At 36.5% G+C, this 25725-nt stretch overlaps 2 protein-coding genes across 4 annotated transcripts; one reads left to right on the top strand and one right to left on the bottom strand.

Moving 5' to 3' along the window:
• The first annotated feature begins 943 nt into the window (after positions 1-943).
• LOC112025862 (uncharacterized) lies at positions 944-15180 on the top strand. Of its 3 annotated transcripts, none has more exons than XM_065780641.1 (5): positions 944-1026; positions 1225-1363; positions 1472-1522; positions 10089-10134; positions 14717-15180. In XM_065780641.1, exons 2-5 carry the CDS (start codon positions 1292-1294, stop codon positions 14842-14844), a joined length of 297 nt encoding a protein of 98 aa, XP_065636713.1. In that variant the 5' UTR covers positions 944-1026; positions 1225-1291; the 3' UTR covers positions 14845-15180. The 3 variants fall into 3 exon arrangements, with proteins under 3 accessions (XP_065636713.1, XP_065636720.1, XP_065636718.1); XM_065780648.1 differs by having other exon boundaries at positions 991-1009; positions 1221-1363; XM_065780646.1 differs by having other exon boundaries at positions 1008-1026; positions 1220-1363.
• Positions 15181-20841: 5661 nt separating this feature from the next.
• Positions 20842-22488, bottom strand: LOC112025860 (pentatricopeptide repeat-containing protein At1g80550, mitochondrial). The gene has a single exon (XM_024058541.2). The coding sequence runs from the start codon at positions 22451-22453 to the stop codon at positions 21128-21130; it is 1326 nt and encodes a 441-aa protein (XP_023914309.1). The 5' UTR covers positions 22454-22488; the 3' UTR covers positions 20842-21127.
• Positions 22489-25725: the final 3237 nt, after the last annotated feature.

The following is a 25725-nucleotide window of genomic DNA, read 5'->3' as shown; positions in this document are numbered from 1 at the left end:
TCCACCGTTGCATGTCTCTAATCCACCACCGCCACCATCCAAGCTACGCTCCTCCATGAGCTCCAATCCACATCCAAGCTACCCATCTACCCACATAACCCAATCCTCATTTCGGCAAACCCACACCCACCCAATCTAGCTGCCGCCGTCCTTCGTTGGTATCAATCTCTCTCTTTCCTAATCTATCTCTCTTTCCCTCAATCTCTCACTCTTTCTTCCTCCTCTCACCGAGTATATCATGTATATATCGTGAATAAATAATTTTATTTTGATTTTTGGTTGTGTTAAGTGTATATTTTGAAATTTTCTATAATGAAATTTGTTTGGAAGTTAAGAAAATGACTAAGAAAATGGGAAGCATTTGTAGGAAAATAGCATTTTCAGAATGTTACCAAATACAGAAAATCGTCTTTCGGACTCTTTTCCATTGTAGAACCAAACACTCTGATTTTATTTTCTTAACGAGAATTCATTTTCCCCTGCATTCATTTTAAACTCGGAATTCAATTTACATTGAGCCAAACGCAGCAGCTTATAATTTCTTGTCTTTTTTTTTTTTTTTTCTCTTGTAAGAGCATCTCCAGGGGACTAGCTAAACACAAGATGCTCTCTACTTTAGAGAGCAAGCTCACAAAAAAAGCTACTGTTCATGCTCCAAGGGACTAGCTATGTCCTTTTTTTTTTCCCTCATGAACAGTAACTCATCAAGTCTAATGAGCTAATGTTCATTCTTCAAATATTTTTTTTTCTATTATAATAATCAGGTGTTAAATAAAAAAATGTTGAAAAATGTGTAGTTGTTAAAAATAAATAAATAATGAATGAAAAAAATAATATTTAAATGAAATAGAGAATGAGATAGAAAGCCTGTTGGAAAGTGTACATTGTTCATTTTTCAAATAGTATAAAAATTTGCCTAGTCTGCTGGAGATGATGTCCTTCCATTTATTTGGGTTTTTTCATAGACTTACATCTCTCTCTCTCTCTCTCTCTTTGGGGATCTGTCATAGTAAGAGGACAGAACAGATGAGTTTTCGTTTCATTTGATGCTCAAATTTGATTGTTACATGCGCATTTGTTTCCATGTTAATAAATTTAGACCATGAATTTTATTTTTTGCTTATATTGTCAAATGGGTATCATCATTTTACTGATTTATTACATTAGATTTCAGTCGCTGAATTTGGGTTACTTACTGTACTACTTGTTGTTTCTCTAAGGTACTGTGGGTTTTCAAATTAAGATAAAAAGGAGAGCAGTCAATTAGTTGGAACTGAGAATTGAGAAGGGAATGTCAGGATTGAAAGCGAGTACTATTGACATGAGATGTCATCACTGTGCAGGTCCTCTTTCCAAGGACATGGTGAAAGTTCTAAACTTTTTTCTTTTTCTATAATCTATTTCCACACCCACCTTTTTTTTTTTTTGCTTCATAATTTTCAAGTCCTTTTATAGTGCTTCTTGATTGCAGGAAACTAGTGAGTGGACTGTTCCACCACTTATCAGGGATAGCTTTTCCAAGGTAATTTCTTCATCCGGATATAGATTCTTCCCTAAATACTATAATTTGGGATGATTTGGTGATTTTGCTATAATGGGTTTGTTCAGATTATGCTTTGTTTTTACTATACCCAATGCCATGTTTTAATAATTCAGTGGGGTTATTTGAATTTTTCTTCCTATTATGGGTGTTGGGTGTTGTGTTTTATTGTATCAGTCATGACCTTTCTTCTTACAAATTGATTTTTTCCCTTAAATTCTAATAATTTTGGCGAATTGGTGAATTAGCTTCAATAGGTTTGTTCAGATTATAACCTGTTATATCATACCTAATGCCACGTTTAAATGTTTCAATGAGGTTCTCTAAATTTTGCTTCTTATTTTGGGGGTTGGGTTTTATTGTTGGTATTCTCTTCTAGGAAGCACAGGTGCGTTTCGGGACTCGGGTGCTGGTGCGGGTGCGGCGAGACTCGGCGATTAAAAAATTATTAAAAATATTTTTATTTATATTTTTAACATATTACTAAGCATACTTTTTCACATTATATAAACATATACTAAATTTAAGAGCAATAATAGATAATAACTAAAACAAGATGTTCATAAATTAAATACAACCCCCAAGATTAAAACTAAAACAGTCCATGATGTTCGAAAATTAGACTACAACTCACAAGTTCGAAACTAAAACAAAATAAAAGATAATCAACAAGACAATCAAACACCAACATCATCATCCTCAATATCAATAGCTTCACTTCGAGCTTCACTTCGAACTTCACTTCGAACTTCACTTTCACTAGTAGTAGCACTAGTGTTAGCATTCCCAATAATCATGGCCTCCAACTCTGGCTCATCAAGTGTAAGGGCTGCATTCTCAAGAATTCCAGCTCCTCCATGTATGTCGCTCTCATTCCAAAAGTCTCCTGTAATATCCCACATCTTTGTTGCTATATGTACGTACTCCTCATTGCGCCTTGACAAGAGTTGAAGATTAGAATGCACATATACCAAATTCCTCAGCACGTGCAGGAGTCATTTTGTTTCTTTTTAAGGAATGAATGAATTTGTATGTGCTTCAATTTCTCTCAGCGCATGAGGATGAACAAGGTTGTCCAAGAAGTTTAAGGGCAAGAGTTTGAAGAGTTGGAAATGTGGAGCCATGGTATTGCCACCAAACCAAAGGTTGTAAGGCCCACCTATCTGTTAAGGCATCTGGTGAAGGAAACCTCCCTCCTGAAAATGTAACAAACTCAAACTTCACCACTGTTAATTCATTCATATCTTCAAAGTATCGTTCCAAACACTTGCTTCTTTCCATAGAAATTTCATGATCCCGATGTGGAGGGATGCGTTTTGGATTCCCCGAAAGCCATTCAATGGAGTAATGCCTAGTTAAAGATTAAAAAACAAATATAGATGAAACGTGTGTTTTACTAAAAGGATAAACTAAGGAAAATAGAAAATAAATGTACTTACTTAGGATTTAAGGAATGAGCCAAGCAATATATTGGTGTACAATTTTTAGTCCATCGATCAATGAGTATATCATACACCACAGCCCAAAATGAGCTATACTGATCATCTTCCAAGCCTTCGTGCCGATATATTATTGCCTTCACCTTCTCTATCATTGAATCCCACATCTCATACACAAGATGAAGACCAGGCTTATTTGTGTCGGCTATTCTTAGCATATCATAAATGGGTGCTGTGAATTCAAGAATATAATCAACCTTATCCCACCAAAGATCACTTAGAATCATATCTTTCACCTTTTGAGCTTTTCTAACATCATCCTCTCTATAAGAAGCCCATTGGTCACTAATAGCCATGGCTTGAAGGCATCTTTTTATCAACTTCAACCTTTTCAGCATTACAACAACCGAAGCAAATCTAGTATCAGCAACTTGGAGCAATTTTAATGGACAAAATCATTAAACATTGCCAACCTCATTGAATGGTTCATGATAAAAACACGTATGAAGGATGCATCATCACCAATACGTGTAATCCAGCTACATTCCTCATATGTAACTTCATTCTTTTTAGTGTTTTTTGCTGCACAAATATTCTTCAAGGCTAAATTAAGAGTGTGGACAACACAAGGTATCCAAAATATTTTAGGATACTCACCTTCAATAAGAGCTCCAGCAGACTTCATCACACTAGCATTATCAGTGATGACTTGGACAACTTTTTCATGTCCAATCTCTTTTATATCATCCTTTAACACCCCAACAATATAATGTTTGTCTTTGAACTTACATGACCCATCAACTGCCATTATAAACACTGGACCCCCATCTGATACAGCCATAATATTAATAAGAGGCCTCCTTTGTGGATTTGACCATCCATCAGAAACTATACTTACACCATTTTCAAGCCAAGAGTCCTTAATTGGTTTCAAAAGTCTTTCAACATGAGCTCTTTCTTTTTACAAAAGTGTTGTTCTCAAGGCATTGTATCCAGGAGGAAGATAACCCAGAATGTTATGGTAGCAGCATATGCATAGGAACTACGATAATGTGGGTTCCTTGCAAAGTTAAACGGAAGCCCACTGGTGTAAAACATCCTAGCAATTCTGCTATCCAAATCATGTCTAGCATTATTCTGGAATGCTTTCTGTAAAGGAGAATCCACCTTCCTCCTCTTACTATCAACCGGATTTATACTATCACTCCCTTCTTGTCTTCGAAATGGGGAAATAGGAGCAAGCCCACGGCCTGGGGGAGGTAGGGGTAAGGGAATTTGACTTCTCCGTTCTCTCTCTTTCTTATCATTCTCAACTTGATCATGCATTCGCTGCATTTCCTGCCTATGGCTCTTCGCCTTAGGGCATGCTCTAATACCTTTGCCAGAAATTCCTAATAAATGAGCCTTAATCCTAGAATAGGATCCCATATAAACTATATCACAATAGTTGCACTTAAAGTATGTGTTTCTACCTGATTTAACAGAAGCACCAGGTGGTTTTTCTACTTTAGTCATATACTGCCAAAGAGGAGATTCATCATTTACTTCTTGATTAGATGAAGGTGAAGTTTCTGTGCTAGTAACTTCGTCCATTGCAAATTTAATAGATTCAATTTAACCTACAAATAATAACTATTAACTAAATAAATTAATAATAAATCAAATCCAAGTTCACAAATTCACAAATCACAATAAGTAATAACTAATAACTATTAACTAAATAAAACTAAGATTGAAAAGAACCTAAGATTCACAAATCACAGATTCACAGGTTCACAAATCACTTCTGAATCCTATCTTATCCTAACTGATTTACAAATTTTATCAATTAGGATAAGATAAGATTCTTATCCTAACTGATAAAATTTGTAAACCGCAGGTCCACAGCAGCCATATTAATAATAATAATAACAAAACTTCAAGTCCTCACCCTACAAGCTTAAAATAAAAGTTACAGAAAAATTAAGAAAATGCACTTGTTTTTTACATAATTTATAGTAGAATAACAATACACACAAATCCCACCATTGTTTTATTCATTGCAACAATACCAGTACAAAGCAGTCAAACATTATCACCAATCTACAATTAAAATTACAACCTGCAACTACAAAAGCCTTTAACTCCCACAAGAACCGAAAAACAAGCACACAAACACAGCAAACATAGCACAGAGAAGAAAGAGTGTTTGGATGAAATCGGTTTTTAACAGGCACACAAACATAGCAAACACAGCACAGAGAAGAGAGAAATAGTAAAAATAGAGACTAAAGGGGAAGCAAAGAGAAGAGAGAGCACACCTGAAGGAGAGAACACGGCAGAGAGGGAGAGGCCGGAGGCGGAGTCGCGGAGAGCACAGAGAAAGAGAGATGAGGGACGGAGTGAGAGGGAGTCTTTTGGACAAGTGAGAGTGCGTGAGAGTCTGAGGGATTTTTAGGTTAAGTTCAAACGGTGCGTTTCACACAGGTTTTTTCTTTTTTTAATTTCGACCTGAACCGAAAATTTCAGATTGAACCGAAAATTTCGAGTTTCAGCTGAATCGGCCGATACGGCCCGATTCGCACCACGTCGGCCCGATTCGGCAATGCCATGTGGCAGGATGCAGCCCAACGCGGCACGGACTCGCGGTCAATGGCGTCCCTGCCACGTCGCTGCGTCCCGCCGAGTCCGACTCGGGTGCGGCTCCTATGGAGCCGCGTCGGTGCTTCATAGGTTACGCTTTCCAAACCAGTTTCTCCAGATAAAGAAAAAGAGCTAACTAACCTCGGCATTACTTATTCGATCCTAAACATTGCAAAAGCTTCACACCATAAAGCGTGAAAAAACTTACAATGAAGAAGAAGGTGATCCACTGATTCCCCATTGCAGCAGCATAAACAACACCTATTAACCAGGGACTGACCTCTCTTAACAAGATTATCAATGGTGAGTATCCCATCATTAGCTGTTGTCCATAAGAAAGACACCCGTTTAGGCACCTTTGCACACCGGTTGATCATCTCCAAACCGGGTGATCATCTCCCTCACCCCTCAGCATAGAGGAATAAATAAGCTTAAAAAAGGAATAAACAGTTTCTGCCTCCCAATCCTGAGGACCATGATGGAAAAGTAAATTCCAGCTGCTACTACCTCCTTCTGAAGCAGATACTACCAAGTCAGAGACCCATGCTTCTTTAGATAAAGAGCAAGCAAACATAGCAAGAAAGATTTCCTTCAAAGGAATAGATCCACTCCATGGATCATGCCAAAAACTAACATGGCAACCCTCCCCCACATTATGCAGAATCCGACTAAAGAACTTCTTTATTCCTTCCTTAATACTCCTCCACATCCCACACCCATGTGAACCTCTTACCCCTCTAGTGCACCAGCCTCCTCTCGCCTTACCATATTTGGCTGGTATAACCTGATGCCATAATCTGTTACTTTCTTTCCCAAAACGCCACAACCACTTCCCAAGCAAGGCCTTGTTAAACAACCTAATCCTCCGGATCCTAAACCACCACACTCAATTGGCAAATAGACCTTATCCCAAGCAACTAAAGGATATTTAAAAACATCCTTTGAGGCCCCCTAAAGGAAATTCCTCTGAATCCTTTCTATTCTAGCTGTCACAGCCTGAGGGATAGTAAACAAAGATAAAAAGTAGGTGGGAAGGCTTGAGAGAGTACTTTTTAACAAAGTAAGCCTGCCACCTTTCGACAAAAAAAGTCATTTCCAACTAGATGGCCTTTTCTCTATCTTTTCTATAATAGGATTCCATATCAATGAATCCTTATAATGGGCCCCGAAAGGCATGCCCAGATATCTCATAGGCAGAGTACCCACCTTGCAACAAAAGGTATGAGCCAAAACATTCAAATTCCCAACATCACCAATAGGAACAATCTCATTCTTGCCTACATTTACTTTTAGGCCCGTAATAGCTTCAAAGAAGATCATCACCGTCCGAATGTATAATAACTGTTCCTTAGAAGCATCATAGAACAATATAGTATCATCAGCAAAAGGTAGATGAGAGATATGCACAACTTGTTGTCTATGGGACCCCATTTGAAAACCACCATTTTTCGTTCTCTTCAATAGTCTACTCAACGCTTCCATAACCAAAAGAAATAAAAGTGGAGACAAAGGATCCCCTTGGTGAATACCACAAGAACTACCAAAAAAAAAACCCCCAGACTGGTAGCAAAAGGCTTTCACCAACAGGCTGGAATTGATTTCCATGAAACCTTTAGTCCTGTCATCAAACCTGCTACTGTGAGACTTGTCATTGCCACTGCTGTTAGTTGTAGTTGGAGTTTAAGGCAGCTTGATGTCTCCAATGCATTTCTACATGGATATCTTAAGGAGGATGTTTATATGCAGCAGCCACCTGGTTATGTGGATCCTCTTCATCCTACTTATGTGTGCAAGCTTCATAAGTCCTTATATGGTCTTAAACAGGCCCCTAGAGCATGGTTTGAGAGGTTCACCTTCCACCTTCTCCATTTGGGATTCACTGCATCTTTAGCTGACAGCTCCCTCTTCATTTTTCAGTCCTCAAGTACCATTATCTACCTATTGTTGTATGTGGATGACATTATTGTTACAGGAAATAGTGCATCTCAAGTTGCTCATCTGATTACTGCTCTAAGTCAAGTGTTTGACCTCAAGGACTTGGGTCCCTTAAACTACTTCTTAGGGGTACAAATTTCTCATACTCAGCATGGCATCTCTCTCACTCAATCTAAGTATGCATCTGATGTCTTACATAGGTTCAATATGGCAAATTCCAAACCTGTGAAGACTCCTTCTTGCTCAACCTCTCGTTTGGTGCTTATTCTGGTGTTCCCTTATCTGATCCTACTGTGTATAGGAGTATGGTAAGTGCTCTTCAATACCTTACATTTACCAGACCAGATTTGGCCTTCAGTGTTCATCAACTCTGTCAATTTATGAGCAAACCCACCTCAGTTCACTTGGAAGCTGATAAACGTGTTCTTAGATATCTCAGAGGCACTTTGAATCATGGCATTTGCTTCTCACCTGGCCCTTTGTCTCTCACTGCCTTCTCTGATGCAGATTGGGCTGGAGACCCTTCAGACAGACGCTCCACCACTGGTTTATTGGTGTTTCTTGGTCCCAATCCAATTTCTTGGTCTACCAAGAAACAACCAATTGTATCTCGCTCCTCCACTGAGGCAGAATATAGAGCATTGGCTACAACCGCTGCTGAACTTTCATGGTTAAGAATTTTGTTCAAAGAACTTCGTATATTTCTTCCCCATGTTCCAGTTATTTGGTGTGATAATGTATCAGCTATTGCCCTTTCTGCCAATCCTGTCTTCCATTCACGAACTAAGCACTTGGAAGTTGATTATCATTATGTTAGAGAGAAGGTTCTTCGCAGGGATCTCAAAATTGGGTTTGTTTCTGGCAAAGATAACATGGCTGATATCTTTACAAAGCCTTTATCTGCTCCTCCTTTTCTCTCTTTTCGTTCCAAACTCCTGGTGGATTCCTCCCCCTCTCGTTTGAGGGGGGATGTTGAAGATGAAGCTCAAGCACAGAGAAATGGAGATTCAGTTTCAACTTAGACTCAGCAGCACGTGCCTCGTGTGAGATTATAACTGATTGATGCGCACCGTTTCATTAAAGGACTTTAGTGCTACACACCGTTTCATTAAAGGACTTTAGTGCTCCTCACTGTGTAGCCAAATGATGTCGTTGAGCCACTCAAATGTCAGTTACTATGGCGCCAAAAACAGTTACAATTGAGCTGTTGCTTCCGTGATCTTAGGCGCATAATTAGGAGTGTATCTATTCTGTTATAGCTGAATGTGTAAATGTATATATATGGTAGTGTATCTTAGATTGTATTAAGTTTTGAGGGTTCATAATTTTCATTCAATAAAGAAGATATTTTTCTCTCAATTTCTCTCCTCTCTCTCTTCTTCCTCTGCTCTCTGTTCTTCTTCGTCTTCATTCAGTATTTCTTGTAATTCTCTGTTACTTCTGTGTGTGATAAACTCTTCATGACTCATTGTCTAGAACTGAGAATTTAACTGTAAAAATACATGCCTTAATCCAACTACTCCACCTCGCTCCAAAGCCCATCATTTCCATAAGATACAATAAGGCATTCCAGTTCACATAATCATAAGCCTTCTCAATGTCTACCTTAACTATAACACTAGGAGTGCCACTCTTCAACTTGCTATTTAAGCATTCATTAGCAATTAGAACCAAATCAAGAATTAGTCTCCCTCCCACAAGAATTCTGAGAATCAGATATCTGCTTATCCAAAAACCCTTGGAGTCTATGAGCCAAAACCTTAGCCAAAAGCTTATAATGGCTGCCCACAAGACTAATAGGATGAAAGTCTATAATATTGACTTCATTAGACTTTTTGGGGATCAAACATAGAAAAATGGCATTAAGAGATTTCTCAAAAACACACTGGCTATGAAAATCCGTGAAAAAAACCATGACATCCCTTTATAAAACACTTCAGCATTTCTGAAAGAAGGCCATAGTAAACCCATCTGGCCTAGGGCCTACATTCATAGATCAGCAAAATGTTGATAACTATGCATTACAATGGAACAGTGTTCATTTGATTTCCCAAAGCCCTTGAGGGCATCAACTGACCACATGAGGCACTAAGGCATGTTTCTTGCTGTTGAAGCTGATTTTATGCTTGTCAATCCCTAACCAATCAATTGACTCCTCTTATATGCCTCTTTGAAACTTGGACTAGAAAATAGGGATTTTTTTTTTCCTTGGGAGCCTTTACCTTAAGTTTTTGGCCATCGTGTCCTCAAGGTCAAGAGCGATTCTTCTTGGATCGAAAACCCAATTTGTCTTGTCCATTGGTGCACCACATACATTAATTGAAGAAACTTTTTTGACTTGTAGATAACACCATGGTAAGGACCAAAGGGTCATATTTCTCAAAAAAAGCCTGGTCTTATCCTTTCATTTTTAATTATAATTGTTATTTGGATTTTTTATTTTGGAATTCACAGGGCTCAGAACACCTGAATTTGGCTATTTTGTGCATGCGTTTCAGCTAAATATTTAGATGTTTACTCTCTTATGGACCTAAAACCTCGTTAAAATGCAGGCACCACCTGTGATCGTATTCTCTTCAGCTTGTGCAGGATTGGCAGGTCAGAGATTTTCCCTATTCCTTTTTTTCTTTCTTGGCTCTAGTTTATGTAGTAATGTTCTCAATATCATTGAATTGATAGTTTGATCCTTGTTTTTGTGATAACTAATACATGAAATTTTCTGGAGATACTATATTAAAAAAATACCTCTTATATCATTGCCTAATAATCTCCTTCAGCAGAGACCTCTGTTGTTCCTGGGCTGTAGTTTGTGGCCTATTAGGAATGCGATACAAGTTTTATATGGAGTAGTGTCCATTACTTACATGGAATTTTAAAAAAATTTGTCCAAAGTAACTCATGTGAAGAATTGTTTTTAATAGGTGCCCCTAACTTTTCTTGGGAACATATTTGAAATCACTAAAACATGTTTTATATTGTCTGGAATTTGACTTGGGTACTTCCATATGCAAGTTATAAGGAAAGCAATAGTTATGTTTGAAATTGGATTTTCTCTCATCTGGGTTGTCCGCCTCAGTAAAAATGGGTTCATTTCTTCTTGTGTCAAGAGTAATGTTAGGTCTTTCTCTATGTAAGTGGTAGAACAAAAGTTCGATCCTCCATACTAATTGGGAAGTTTACTTATAAAATATGTCAGGACTTTCTAGTGATTTGACAAGCTATGTTGACTGTTAAATGTAGAGCAATGTATTATGGTTTGGTATGCTTGTTTATTGATTCATCCTTAAATTGCGTGTCTTCTTTTTTTTTTTTGTTCGGTTAAATGGTGTGGCTTCTTAAACCTTAATTGATAATCTTACTGGTTCACTCACTAGTCTTCAGGACTATCCCATTTTGGTACTATTTTCTCTCTTCTTTATGCATATGATAGAAAGAAAAAGAAATTTAAATTGATAGTGTGCTTGATGCCTAGTGTCTCCCCTTGAAATGCTGGAGAGCTCATTATTGTTCTTTGACTAAACAAAATTCTGATAGATAAATAGATTGGTGTTTTTGTTTTTTTCTCTGAGAATTCTGTTTCAAAACCCTTGGCCTATGCATTAAGTTGAGCAAGCTTTTCATGGCCATTGGTCTTGTCGAAGCCAATTAAGTATTATCTTGGTTCCTAACTAGACCAATGAGCTATAGTTCTACTCTCCCGTAATAATGGGGTTGTTAGTTCAAGACCCATGGTGTCTGTGTAGCTTACCAATCAATACCTATAAAATAAAAATTAAAAAAGTGTGTAGCTTACCAATTTAAAAAATAATAATAATAATAATAAATAATAAAAAATAAAAACAAACAACTTTGGTGCCTAATGAGATTTTACTATTAGAAAACCCTCAAGAGGCACACTTATAACTGGCCAGGGACTCATTAGGACAAGAGAAGAGCTATGTAACCCTCCTCCAATAATAGAAATAGGGAGCTACATCTTTTACTGAAAACACAATTACATCTATCAAATAGATGACAACAAATAGCAATTCATATCCTTTTTCAATGGGGACTCTAATTCCTCAGCATAGATTGTGTGTTTGGATTTTGGAGAGAGGAGAGAGTAGACAGTGCAAAGGGGAAGGAGAGGAGAGGGGAGGAGAATGGAAAACCATTTGCCTTGTTTGGATCTTTTAAAAATTATGTAGGCTTAGGGAAATATATCTCTCTCCCCTTTGTCTGGATGCTTAAAATAATTTGGACGAATTACAAATTCTATTCTTGTGACATACTTTGAAACAGTAAGGGCACATTTGATAGGCTGTAATGGTGATTACATAGAAATAGAAATAGATATTATAAGGAATACAAAATGCTGTAATATAATACTTATTACTATTCATTTGTTTGATGACAGAAAACTTGAAGACAATGGAATAAAAGTACTTTAAATTAAATTGTCTAAAATACCCTTATTATAAAATTACAAATACAATTGATAAGGATTAGTTTAATGAACCCAATCTTGAACAGAGGACCTCCAACAAACCCAATCTCTCTTATTCTTCTTTTTTGTAAATAAAATTGCTTTTATTTCATTGTACAGAAGTAGCTACATAAGTAATCAATTGGCCTTTCAAAAATTCTTGTGGGTCTTCAATCAAGTGTCCTACAGTTGTAAAATTTGACCAACAAACTACAATCTTACTTGAACAATGGTAAAATACTCAATTTTATCAAAGTTCCCAATCTTGATTCAATATCTAGTTTTGCTCTTAACTCAGCATTAGGTAATTTGGTGGAAATCTTTCCTTCCAAGACTTTCAAATATCTAGGCTTAAAATTATTCTCAGGGTTACCTTCCCTTTCATGTGATATTCTACCAAAGCCTCCACTAGTTTCAAATCTTCAATAGGAGTCCACTTTCGTTTAAAAGGACCTTGAGAATTAAGTTTATTTGACTCCATATCTAAAAAGACAAGACAAATCATAATGCAACTAAAAAGAAAATTGGAAGTTGATAAATAAGATGTAAATAGTATACAAAAGCTTAGACACAATTTTAATAATTGAACAAAATGATAATTTAAAGAAAGAATAAATATGAACGATAAGAATTGAGATGATTTTATTTTTTCCCAATCTCAATTTTTCCGCAAAGAGAGAAGAATGAAAAGCAGCGCATAAACAGGCTATATGAAAATATTTGAGAAACTTTAGTTTGTCAATCGTACCAGAGTGATTTTCATTTAATGGATAAATAGCACTTAACAATTTACGATAAGTCTATAATCTAAATAAATTTACAAGTGATAAATAGGCATATATAAATACAAGTTTGAATCCCATACATATCATCTATTATCTATCTTCTGGTGTTTATCTTCTTAGCAAACTTTGAATTGTTTCCAACTCTATCCTCTTTATCTGCTTGTTTCCTATTTTATTGTTTTTGAAATCACAAATATAAAACAAAAAGTTTCAGAACAAAAAAAATATAATTTCAGAACAGCCTATTCAATCACAAATAAAGTTTCTTGTTTGTTCTGTCCTTCTAAGCTTTGTTTTTGAAAGCGCATAAAGGACACCAACAAGTTTTTGAAAACGCAAAAAATAGTAGAGAGAGAGAGAGAAAAAGGGGGGCAGTACCTGTGGCATTGCAGAGATCTAGTAGGGGAGAAAAAAATTCTTAAGAAGAGAGAGCAGCAACTGAGGGGAGAAAAAGACCGTACCTGTAGAAATAGAAAATCTCTGTAGGAGATTAAAATTTTGGAGAGGAGGGACATAAAATATTTCAAAAGGGAGGGAGATAGAAACTTTTTGAGAGGGATATGAAAATTTTGGAGAAGCGGGTAAGGGGAATTTTTGGGAATTTTTTTAATTGAGTGTGTTATTAGGTGAAGGAATAGAAATTCAGACATTTTAGTAAGGAATGACTATTCCTCATTTTAAGGAATAGCTATTCATAAGGAATAATTATTCCTTGTAATAAAAATTTTGCCAAACAACTGTATAACTAAACCATAGGGTTAACTATTATACTACAATATCTATTACAGTCTACCAAACGTGCCCTAAAGTTATCTTGTGCTTTATTTTGTGACATTTCTCCTATGATTTGTCTTACGAGGCATTTTCACTAACTTTAATAGAATTGATAGTGTGACAAGTGCCAACAACACCTGTTAGGAAAGAAATAAGGCAAAAAGATCATTTTTCCTTGAAGTTTACACCTGTTGAACAAACACAAGCTCAAACAGGGATCGAATGAGAAAGTTAGAGACAAAACCAAATATGTGACAATAGAACGAATTTTTTTCCTCCAATTCTTTCTTAAAGTGAGTAAAAATGTCTTACAAAGCAAATTACGGTGGAGGTGGGTATAACAAAATAAACCACGTGATAGGCTCCATATTTTTATATTTTAAGGGTATACCACATGGATGGTATCTATAATTTACCATGAAAATTAATATGGGAATGACAGGAAATGATAACACATTATAAATTGACGTTCATAAAAAGGAAAAAAAAAAAACACATTATAAATTGACAATTATACTCCGCTTTTTTTTAATTTAAGGAATAGATATGGATTGACATCATAATGGCAAAATTGACAGTTTAATTTTTATTTTTTAATATAAGTGGAATCCTCTCCATTTAAATTCCCCCTAATTTGGGGCAATTAAAAATGGGGGGTAAGATAAAACACACCCTAAGTTTTTTACTAGTATCTCTATAGATCTTGCCATGTGGAAGCCAAATGGAATAATTTCCTTTCACATTGGATATTGAAACGCCCTGTAATTTATTAATGCTGATCTATTACCTGGCAGTCTCTGGGATACCACAAGGCAATCTTAGGAAGTTTGGCCAAGTTACTTTTGGAGCTTTGTACTGATATTAGGAAAAGTATTGATGCTTTTCAAGTGCCTGCATTTGCTAGATAAGATATATTTCTGAGCTGTGATCCCTCTTTTACAACTGGCACCATGACATCTCCTATTCGTCTTCTATGGTTTGGTTGTTTTATCAGTTTTTGTGAACACTAGAATCTCTTTAAAAGTAGGACTGTTGTGATGTTAGTTATCCTAAAAACTTTTTTTACTTTAATCATTGTTTATTTTGCTTCTACTAATGGATGTCTGATGGAACTGTAAACTGTTAATGAAAATTGTATCTCCTGGAAAATTTACAGGTGGTGCCGTTCCAGCTATTGCCCAACTTGCTTCTTCTGCTTATCACACAGTAGTCTCATCTCCTTCAATGCCTCCACCTTCACAAGATGACAAGATGCACAAGTCCAGAACTTCCTCCACTCTTTAATATATATATCTGCTTTCTTGTTCTGTGTGAGTGCCCATGTGTATGTGCATGAGAGTCATTGAGTTTTGCGTGTGCAGGTGCCCAATTCAGTAATATGCTCCAGAAAGTCACATGAGCGTGCATGGACATGCTCAAGTGGACAATGTAATATCTACTTGGCTTAACAAATTTTTGTTATTTCTTACTTTAAAACAATAAAAATTATATGAATCATTTAAGGTGATAAAAGGGCATGCATATGAAATTTTGACCACAGATTGAATCAGTACAAGCCAAGTTGTCAAAAATTGGATTGTCTTTTTGTCAGCTATAATTATACTGTTGAGTTAATTTGTACTGCTTTGTCTCATTTTTAGACATGGTATCAAAATGTGTTCATTTTTGGTATGGAAATATGTGTGGACCAGAATAATAGAGGTTAAAAATGAAGAAATGATACTTCTCCATTCTCATAGAGAAGTCATATCATAATTTTGGCAATTATGCAGCTATGTCTGAGTCCATGACATTCAGGGCTGGAGATAAATATGCTATGCTTAATACATTTCCCAATGGATGTACTTCTTTTGGCCCTTATAAAATGCCAATCAACTCACAATATAAATTGTTATATTCTGTTATACTAGCGTACAAGCTACAAACCCTTTTTTGGCTTTATTTATTTATTTATTTAGGTCATTGTCAAAATCATTCGTGAAGGGAATCAATTTGTTGAGTCCTTAAAAGGTGCAAACTAGATTACTTGGTTTTCATTCGTGAGGGCAGAAATCCAGAATAAGAATAAAATTGACATAGGGTCAAAGGGGAAACTGAAAATGTGTGTTCATGACTTGGTTGATTTTGTATAAATTCATGATTTGATCATTGCTTATTTGGAATCAAGGCTTGGTAATTGTTGTTGAAATAGTATAAGCATTATCATGATACCATTTGTTACAATCTAAGAAACGGTAAGCATATGTATTATACACCAAAAATAATAGATAAATTATAATTAGGACCCTTAGCAAATGCCAAACCAGTGGCGGAGGCAGGACTTTAACCTTTGGGGGCCAACTAAAGAATGAAATAGTACGTTTTTATTTTTATATATTATATTCATATTATGTACATCATTAGTGTAAACTAGTACTAGAAACACAGGTTAGCCATGCATGTTGCAAAGAGTAAGGCTTTTAGCCATACACGTGTTCTTCTTGGAACTGATGCAAGGAGTAAAATAATCTTGGACTTGTGATATGAATTCTGTAAAGCACTAGCTTTCAGAGACAGTTGAAGTAAAAAGGAAAAATAGAAAAGCGAATCAAATAGAGAAAATCTGAGAAGATTTGGAAGAGAGAGAGAGAGTCGCTAAATAATTATGTGATTATCATAGGTTGATGAATTTCCAATTAATTTGTCACTAATAGAATTGTAAACCTATTTTCATCGAAGGATAGGAGGGGCCAAAATGATATATACTTGAATTTTTTTCAAAGAATTTAGGATAATTCATAGGGGACTCTCTCTCTCTCTCTCTCTCTATATTTATATATATATATATATATATATATCATCAACTTTTTATAAAAAAAGTTGGGGGAGCCATGGCCCCCTTATCTCTCTCTCTCTCTCTCTCTATGTGTGTGTATATATATATATATATATATCAATTTTTTTATAAAAAAGTTGGGGGAGCCATGGCCCCCCTTAGTCATAACGTGGTTCCGCCACTATAATAAACAAGATATTTTTGTCACCCCTTGTCCATGTAACAAGTTGAGTGGTAAGTTCATACAGCTCCAAAATTTTTGAGATAATAGGAAAAGTCAAGTCGCCACATGGCCAAGTTGCCGGCAAGTTATGGCTTTAGTTAATTGTCCTAGCATTACTGCTAAGATGAAAGGAAAAGTCTGTCACCAATTTTTTCATCTAAGTTAAGCAGCTTCCATGTTGTAATGGATCCCAGTAAGATAAGTTTGTGAGAAAGTTTGAGATTTTTCTGTAAAAATTTAGTGTATCTAGCAAAAATTGAGACAATAGTTACAACAAAGGGAATGATGCAGCACAAAATTCTTTCTTCCAAGAAATTTTCGGATAAAACAAAATGTAAAATAAATAGACATAAGAATCAACACTTCGGATTGTTTGGAATTAACAATAAGCAAGGATCGAAAAGCTAGTTATGAGCACCTAGAGTTGTCCTAAATCCATACCAGGCCATTGGAGGTCATTCCAATTGAAAATTTTATTAATCAAGCAAACTATCCAATTGGAGTACAATAGCCCCCTCATGTAGACTTTCAGGACTAGAGCGAATCCAACTTGACGTGGGGACAATCCCAATTATTGAATTATGAAAATAACCTTGACTCTAAAAAATTAAATACAATACAAATAATTTTAACTAGTAAGACCTAAAATAAAATCTCCATGTCAAAAAACAGACGTAAAATAAAACCCAATGGTAAAAAATACAATTTGACTTTTAAAACTAAATAAAATCGTTTTCGGGCTCCATGAATCAAGGGAATCCTGAAATGTGCACATCAATACAAAAATGGGCATTTTCTAGGCATGCTTCCCACTTTTTAAACCTCTCTAGGCAGAGGTGAACCAGACAGGCATAACTCATCATAAGAATGCATTCCTTTAGAATTACCTGAGAGTCATCCTTAAGGGACCTGTCTTCAGATTTTAAATGACTTTCCAAGCACCACCTTCAACAAAACCGATGCCTTCTCTAGCTGCCACAGCCTCTCCACTGTTACAGTCAACTAAGTAATCCTTGTGTTGATGTCAAAGGATTTTCCACAAATATTTTGAAAACCCCATTCCTGGTTGCCAATGAACCTTCCTCCTAGAACTAAAAGTTTGCACACTATTATCTGCTTTAGGAGCCAACTTTCTGCATAAAACTCACCAACTAGCTTCACAGCTCTATAGGCTACCTACACTTTGTGGGAGTCTTTTGACTGGAAAAATCTTACTGTTAACTCTCCCACATATTACAGCTGCTTTGTCTCTGGCAGTCCTGTTCATGTTCCTTTCCTGGGAAATAATTTTTTACATTCCTCCAAATTTGCAGAAAGATCAATAGAATCACATGCTTACTGAAACTTATAGAGAAGAAGAGACCAACCAAACTGATTTCGCAGAGGCACATAAGAAAGATGAGGAATGGTTTCAGATGCTTGCTTGCACAAGCACCAAAGCTTATTTCAATTATAACCTTTTTCTTGTACAAGATTCAGCACACTTCCTCTACATCTTCAAAATAGCTTCATAGAATTTATTTTAATTTTTATCAGCATATCAGTATTTCCTGCTAGCTACCATAACTTTTCATCCTCCTTTCTGCAACCAGATTCTCCTTCATTTATCTATAACTGGGTTTGTGCACATTAATTCTGCAGGCTTTTGGGTGCCTATGTGCTTAGTGCTTAGTGCTTATATGTGCTGATCACCAGAAAATGACTTCCCTAGCCATATTAGGGTATTTGTGCTATTCATTTGCTAAAGATTTTGATTGAGATGACTATGCTCCCAAAGAACCACCACTCCAGAACACCCAGAACATATGCTCATATTAGGCAGCCCTGTAGTATAGTCCAGAGGTTTTTCTGTGAAAACTGACAGATATCATTAATTGAGAAACCAAATGTAATGGGATAGCTCAATAGCCATACATAAATGTGAAGACAACGGAGGGCGGGGAGGAAATGAAAAAGAAACAAGAAAACTTGCTGTAAATTTCGTGACAAACAAGAATGAGGGAAATGAGTGATTTGTGATCAAATTCCAATGCTGAGCATTAGAACAAAGTTACAAGTTGAGATCCAAAACTGCATTCTGATTTAGATTTTAGAGTTTCTAGCTGGTAAAGATATTGGGCATGAGTATGATATGATAGGAACAAAGCAATACATCAATTCTTATGAAATGATAGGAACAAAGCAATAACATCAATTCTTGAAAACCTAGGATATGGTGTAACTCAACAAGGACACATTAACTAATTGATATATAAATAAGTATTTTTAAACATACCTATCAAAAAATAAATGAATAAGTACTTTTAAATGCATATTGTGCTAATGTTTAGTTTAAAGATAAATGAGAAACACCAAAAAACATATAATACATAGAATAATCCTATCAAAAAATTTAAGGTAGAATAATGAAACTAACATAGATGCTATAGATAACAAAAGAACACATGATCCATGTTTGACATTCTCATAATTCTTGTATTTGAATATTTCAGCCTTTCTGAAGGCTGAAGCACAAGATCCCATAGTTTACATTTAAATTAAAACCATTTTTCCTTTAAAAATAAAAATAAATAAAAAGGTCCATTTTTATTCCTAAAGGCATCCATGTCATATCCTATCATATCCGTGGTAACAAATTAACTTTGGCTTATGATGGTCCCTCATTAGCCAATTCCATCTCAGGGGAGAGATACAAAATCAGAGGCTTTGTTCTATTTTTTGACAAATGTGTTGAGTGGACCTCATTCAAAGCACCTTTTTCACATAGAGCTGCTCTACGCAAAAAAAAAGTGGTTTGCATTGTCTTTCAATATGGTATACACACCAAATTATCATCAGGCCAGATACATACACAATATGTATATTGACATATATGTGTTAGATATATATATCAGACATGGCCATACAAGTATGACAGCTACTCTAAAGTATCTGTTCTTCTTAGCTTTCTAGTATCTTCCATCAAAATCATCAGATGCTCACACAATCATTAAATTTTTCATGGAAAGAAAAAAGAAATTGTTCATTTTATTGATTTTTGACAAATGTGTTGAGTGGACCTGATGCAAAGACCCTTTTCCACATAGAGCTGCTCTATGCAAAAAAAGGAAGTTTGCATCTTCTTCCAATATGGTATAGACCAAAATATCATCAGGCCAGATAGATATACAAAATGAATATTGGCATATCTATGATAGATATATATATCAGATATGACCATACCGGTATGACAACTACTTTAAAGAATCTAAACTTCTAAGGTTTCTAGTATTTTCTACCTATCAAAAAATTAGAAAAGTTTCTAGTATTTTCAATCAAAATCATCAGATTCTAGAACAATCATTAAATTTTGCATGGAAAGAACAAAAGAAGTTAACTTTATTGATTTACCCATGAATATATATTTCAGAATTTACATTCGTTTAGAGAGGATACATTTGAAGCTTCAATAGTAAGGAATAAAGTGGGTTTACTTACAGCTCATTTGCAATAACAATATCATTGGAAGCTTAAAGTACTCCACTTAGTTCAAAAATAAACTTCTCATATTTCATTCATTCACCACCCCCCCCCCCCCCTCCCCCCCCCCCCCCCCCCAAAAAAAATCAAAATACTTATTTTTTATTAAGTTAGTAAAGGACAATTTTTTTATTTTTTTGATAAGCAAGAAAAACGTATATTCAAAAAAATAATTTATGTAAAGAAGCACAAAGCATATCAAATATTACAAAAAAAGAGGGATAAGCAAAAACAGAGGAAAGAAACTAACTACAAAGAAAAGAGAGCTAAGGAACAAAGGGAGAGTTTCACTAGAGGAAAAAACCATTCCTCTCCAGAACTAATTAAATATGACATAAAAGAAAGAGAAAGAGAGTATATAACTTAGTAATGAAAAATTTTCTCTAAGTTAAATCTGAGACCTCCATCTCCAAAACCAATCAAATATAATATAAAAAACAGAATCCAGCATTTTAAAAAGAATAAGTAGAGAACATCCCCACAACTACAAACAATATAACAACATGCACTGAAAGAGTAAATTTTCTCCTTTTGAGCATCTCAACTTTCAAGCTACTTATCGCATACATAAAAGTTTTTTTTTTTTTTTTTAATAAACAAATGTCTCTCAAACATTAAATGTCTAGATAAGACTTGAGTTTTTAGAATTCATTGACCAATCAAATATACTTACGAAGGAATACATAAATGATTACTATTAAGCAAAAATGGATTAGATTTATACCCGAGCATGTGTAGATGACGCGAACATCCTTAAGCCAGAAAAGCTTTTAACATTCACTTGTAAGGTATAGATAGGGAAAGAGCATCCACTTTAGTATGGGCCCATCACTAACACTTAACAGATCCCCCATTAATGCAGCAAACTCTTTCACCAGTATGTAACCTAGAGCCTTCTAGCTAGCAGTTTTTGTCACAATCTTGAGGTATATCCACTTTGCATGTCAGCACTATGTATCTTCAGATCACATCAATAAATTACTAATTTCATCCTCAGATAAATATGCTTCTCATAAATCACTGTCATGAGATCCTACACTCACGAGCTTTGTCCCAAGTTCCTCCCTTGGTTTAGCTGAAAGCCCTTTTGCTAACATCTCTTCATCATACTTCCGTGCCATATCTACCATTCCTTTATCTACCAAAGCATCAATCAAAGCATTGTAAGCAGACTCATCTGGACTACACCCAAGTTCCTCCATCTTCTCCCACACAATAAAAGCTGGTCGAAGAAACCCCCATCTCCCAAATTTTCTCAAAAGCATCACATAAGTATCCATCCTGGGACGAACCCCGCTTTCAATCATTCTATCGAGAAGTCTAAGAACCTCTCTGGGTTTCTCAAGACATCTAAAAATGCAATTGAACGTGATAACATCTGGTACACAACCCTTCTCATGCATTCGATCGAGCAACTCATAAGCCTCCTTATATCTACCATTTTCACAAAACAGCTTTATAATCGTATTATAAGTCGCAACCTCAGGCTTACAACCGAAGTCCCTCATTTCCTTAAACACTCGAACAGAACAATCCACACCCTCCGAAAGACCAACAGCACGAATAACCGTATTATACGCCACCACATCCAACCTTATACCCTTCTTCTTCATCTCCTTATACAACTTCACAGCCTTCCATGGCTTCCCACTCTTGCACATTATATCCATATATATCGAATAAGAATGCAAATCTTTACGGACACCCATTTGATCCATCTCTTCCCAAAACTCCCTACACTTACTCCACCATCCCATCTTAAACCACCCGCGAAGAATCATATTATAAATCTTTGTATTCTTCGCGTCAACACCAAACTTCTTGTTCTTCCCAAAACACAAATCATAGGCCTCAACCACATGCTTGTACTCACACAAAGCATCAATAAGATTACAAAAAGACATCTCATCCTTCAAACCAAACTCGTCTAACGAATCATAAATACCTACAGCTTCTGTAACTAAATGTGCACATATATATCGCTTAAACAAAATCCGAAAGGTGGTATGGTCTGGTTTGGAAAATGGGTTTGTTTTCATTCGATGAATTAAGTCCCAAGAAAGCTGGAATTCGAAGAACTTACATAGAATGTCGAGCATACGATTGTACGTATGAGTTGTGTGTTGGAAATGGGATTGGGTTTGGACCCAGTTGAAGAAATCGAGAGCACGCTTCCAGTCATTGCAGTAGGAGTAGAGGGTTTCGTGGACTGCGGTGGGATCGAAATCCGTGTGGGATTCTGAAATGGGTTTGGTTGACAAAGATTGAGAAAGAGGAAAGAAGAGAGAGATGGGTGACTTAATGATGAACCGTCTGCTCGTGATTGAACAAAGCATTTTTTTTTTTTTCCCTTGTTTTTGAGTTTTGTTCTGCTGATTATATAAAACCCTGAAAGCTTCGTGAGTCAACTTGAACAAATCGCGGTAGGCATGACAAACGGGCCTGGTTAATCGGGTTTGAGTCAACGTTGGGACATTTTAAACCGTTAGAAACGGGCTGGGTCAATTGGATTACGAGCTGGATTGGGTCAGACAACCTATTTCACTAAAATTGTTGCATAACCAAAATACTACCATCCAAAGTCTTATACATGGCCATAATAGTACCATTTATTCTATAACCATTATCTAATGTTCTTCACATAGAATATTGTTAGCCTGAGTTTCACCACCATTTGAAGGTACCTAAGAGAATTAAACATGCCTCTGCCCTCTTTACCTCGAAAATTAAGCCATACAAGAGAAACATATATGACCGGACATAAACTTCGTACTTTAACCTGAATACCAAATAGCATTAGAAGAAAAATCATTGACCTTAGTAATTCAACTTGAATATAAATTGACAATGCTTAAAATCGTCAGTATATCTATTACCCAAACCTGCAATCTTCCATAAAAGGTGCAGAGTAAGAAATTTGCAAAATGAAAATACCTTCAGAGTGCACTGGTGTAGTGCCAAGCCTAAGACCTTTCAAAAATCAATTCAAAAACTCACAGTAATCTCATTGAACTCAAAAGAAAGAGCTTGAGAAATGTGTTTTTCACATACATCGAAATTGGGGTGTCCCAGTGTTTATATAGGGGTCTGTGGATGACCACCTTAGCTAAATTGTAGGGACTTTGGGTTATCCCTTAGCTTACTTGTAGGAGGTGGGAGTTATCCCACAGCTGATTTTAGGAGATGCGAGTTATCCCTTTGCCGGCAATTGCGTGAATGTAGGAGAGTCTTAGATGATAGCTACTACGCAAGCTTTGTAGTGTAGGCTTTGTATGCCCATCTTCACCTGTCCACCTATTGGGGTGATGAATTGGTGACAAAGTCAAGCTTGCAAGTGTTTATTCATCTGTTCTTGAATGTGATGGATGACTTATTGGAGTAGATGCAATATGTTGCATTTGCTACATTGAGTCTTCCACTTTTGACAAGTCAGTACATTTGGAAGACGTAACTTACATTTGGAGGATGTAACTTGTGTTCGGAAGATTGACCGTGGAGTTAGCTAAAAAGTTCCCAATCATAAATTAACAATTGTAGAGATATAATTAAGACAAGACCATATACATTTAAACATCAGCATGAAACTTGGCGAGTTTAAGTTTCACTTTAACTTCTTCTCAAAAAAAAAAAAAAGTTTATCTTTAACTTATCAAGTTTTGTGTCATTAGATTGAGATTTTGGAGGTTCTAGGTGTACATAGACGATATGGTCATGAAGAGTCGAGAAGATCAAAGACATATGGATGATTTGTCGGAGGTATTTGAAATACTTAGGCAGCATAGGTTGCATCTCAATGTAGACAAGTGCGTCTTCGGTGTGGGGGTTGGTAAGTTCCTCGGGTATATGATCACCCATAAGGGAATAAAGGTGAACCCCAATCAGATAACTACCATAGAGCGGTTTAAGCCGCCGACCAACCCCAAAGAGGTGCTGAAATTGACCGGTGTGGTGGCTACTTGAATCGATTTGTATCGAAGTCTACTGCCCGGTGCTGCCCTTTCTATCAGCTACTTAAGAAGTGGAAGGGATTTCAGTGGACCGAGGAGTGTGAATGGGCTTTTCAAGATTTGAAGAAGTATTTGATGAGCGTGCCGATACTATCTTGTTCGGATCCGAGGGAAGATTTGTTTATGCACTTAGCAGTATCCGAGCATGTTGTGAATGTCGTATTATTGAAGGATCAAGGGGGAGTTCAAAAACCGATCTACTATATCAGTAAAACATTGATTGATGTAGAGATGAGGTACTTACCTTTGGAGAAGCTTGCACTGGCAGACGGTGTATGTGTTGACCAAGTATCCTCTCCAATCTCTGCTTAAGAGGTCCGATTTCATGGACTGAATAGCTAAGTGGGGAACTAGGCTCGGATTATTTGATATTCGGTATAGGCCTAGAAGCTCAGTCAAAGGCCAAGTGCTCATTGATTTTATCGCAGAATATACTCCCCGTGAAGGGAGCCAGGCAGTTGTTTGCAATGTGGAAACTCGACCGTGGAGAGTCTTTGTGGACGGTGCGTCTAATGCAATAGGAGCGGGGGCTAACATTGTCATTGTATCACCGGAGGGAGTGAAAGTAGAACATTCTTTGAGATTGGGTTTTAGGCATCCAACAATGAGGCCGAATATGAGGCACTGCTTGCGAGGTTGAAGGCTACGCTTAGTTTGGAAGCAGCCGAACTAGAGGTTTATTCTGATTCTTGGCTGGTGGTGAGTCAAATTGAAGGAAGCTTTGAAGCTAAGGACGTTCGAATGATCGATTATTTGAAGCTCATCAAGTAGTTGATGAGCAAGTTCCAAAAAATCAAGATAATTCAAATTACTCGAGGGCAGAACAAGCATACTGACTCCTTAACAACTTTGGCATCTACACTAACTGATGAGATGGAGGTGGTACAAGAACCCAACATTGACCAAAAAGTAAATATCTCAGCCGTTTTGTTTCCTGAACCTAGTTGGATGGACCTGATTATTGAGTTCCTAGCTGAAGACCGTCTACCAAGCAAGACCAAAAAGGCAGATAAGGTGCATAGAAGTGCTGCTCGATTCTGGCTATCCAAGGATCATAGGTTATATCAAAGGTCTTTTGGGGGACAATATCTTTTATGCCACCATCCTTATAAAGTTAATGACCTTCTTACTAAGTTACATGATGGGGTGTGCGGCAGCCATGTGGGAGGTCGGTCATTGGCTCACCGAGCAATGACACAAGGATTTTGGTGGCCTAGAATGCAGAAGGACACTACTAAATATGTGAAAAGGTGCGAACAGTGTCAGAAGCACGCCCCTCTAATACATCAACCTGTAGGAAGTTTGAATCCCATCAGTAACCCTTGGACTTTTGCGCAGTAAGGGCTGGATATCATTGGTTCATTTCCCCGAGCAATTGGAAACAGAAGGTTCATCTTGGTGGCTGTAGATTATTTCACCATGTGGGTTAAAGTCGAGGCCCTAGCTAGTATTCGAGATGTGGATGTTAAGAAGTTCGTCTAGAAGAACATCGTGACGAGGTTTGGAGTTTTGGAATCCTTAGTCTTAGATAATGGCTTGCAATTCGATAGTAAGGTGTTTCACAAGTATTATGGTGATCTCGGTATAAAGAATAGGTACTC

The sequence above is a fragment of the Quercus suber genome, unplaced genomic scaffold (genome assembly GCF_002906115.3).
Source record: "Quercus suber isolate HL8 unplaced genomic scaffold, Cork oak 2.0 scaffold_14, whole genome shotgun sequence".
Classification (NCBI taxonomy): domain Eukaryota; kingdom Viridiplantae; phylum Streptophyta; class Magnoliopsida; order Fagales; family Fagaceae; genus Quercus; species Quercus suber.
Note: the sequence above shows the minus strand (reverse complement) of the source record. Positions and strands in the feature narration are given on the sequence as shown.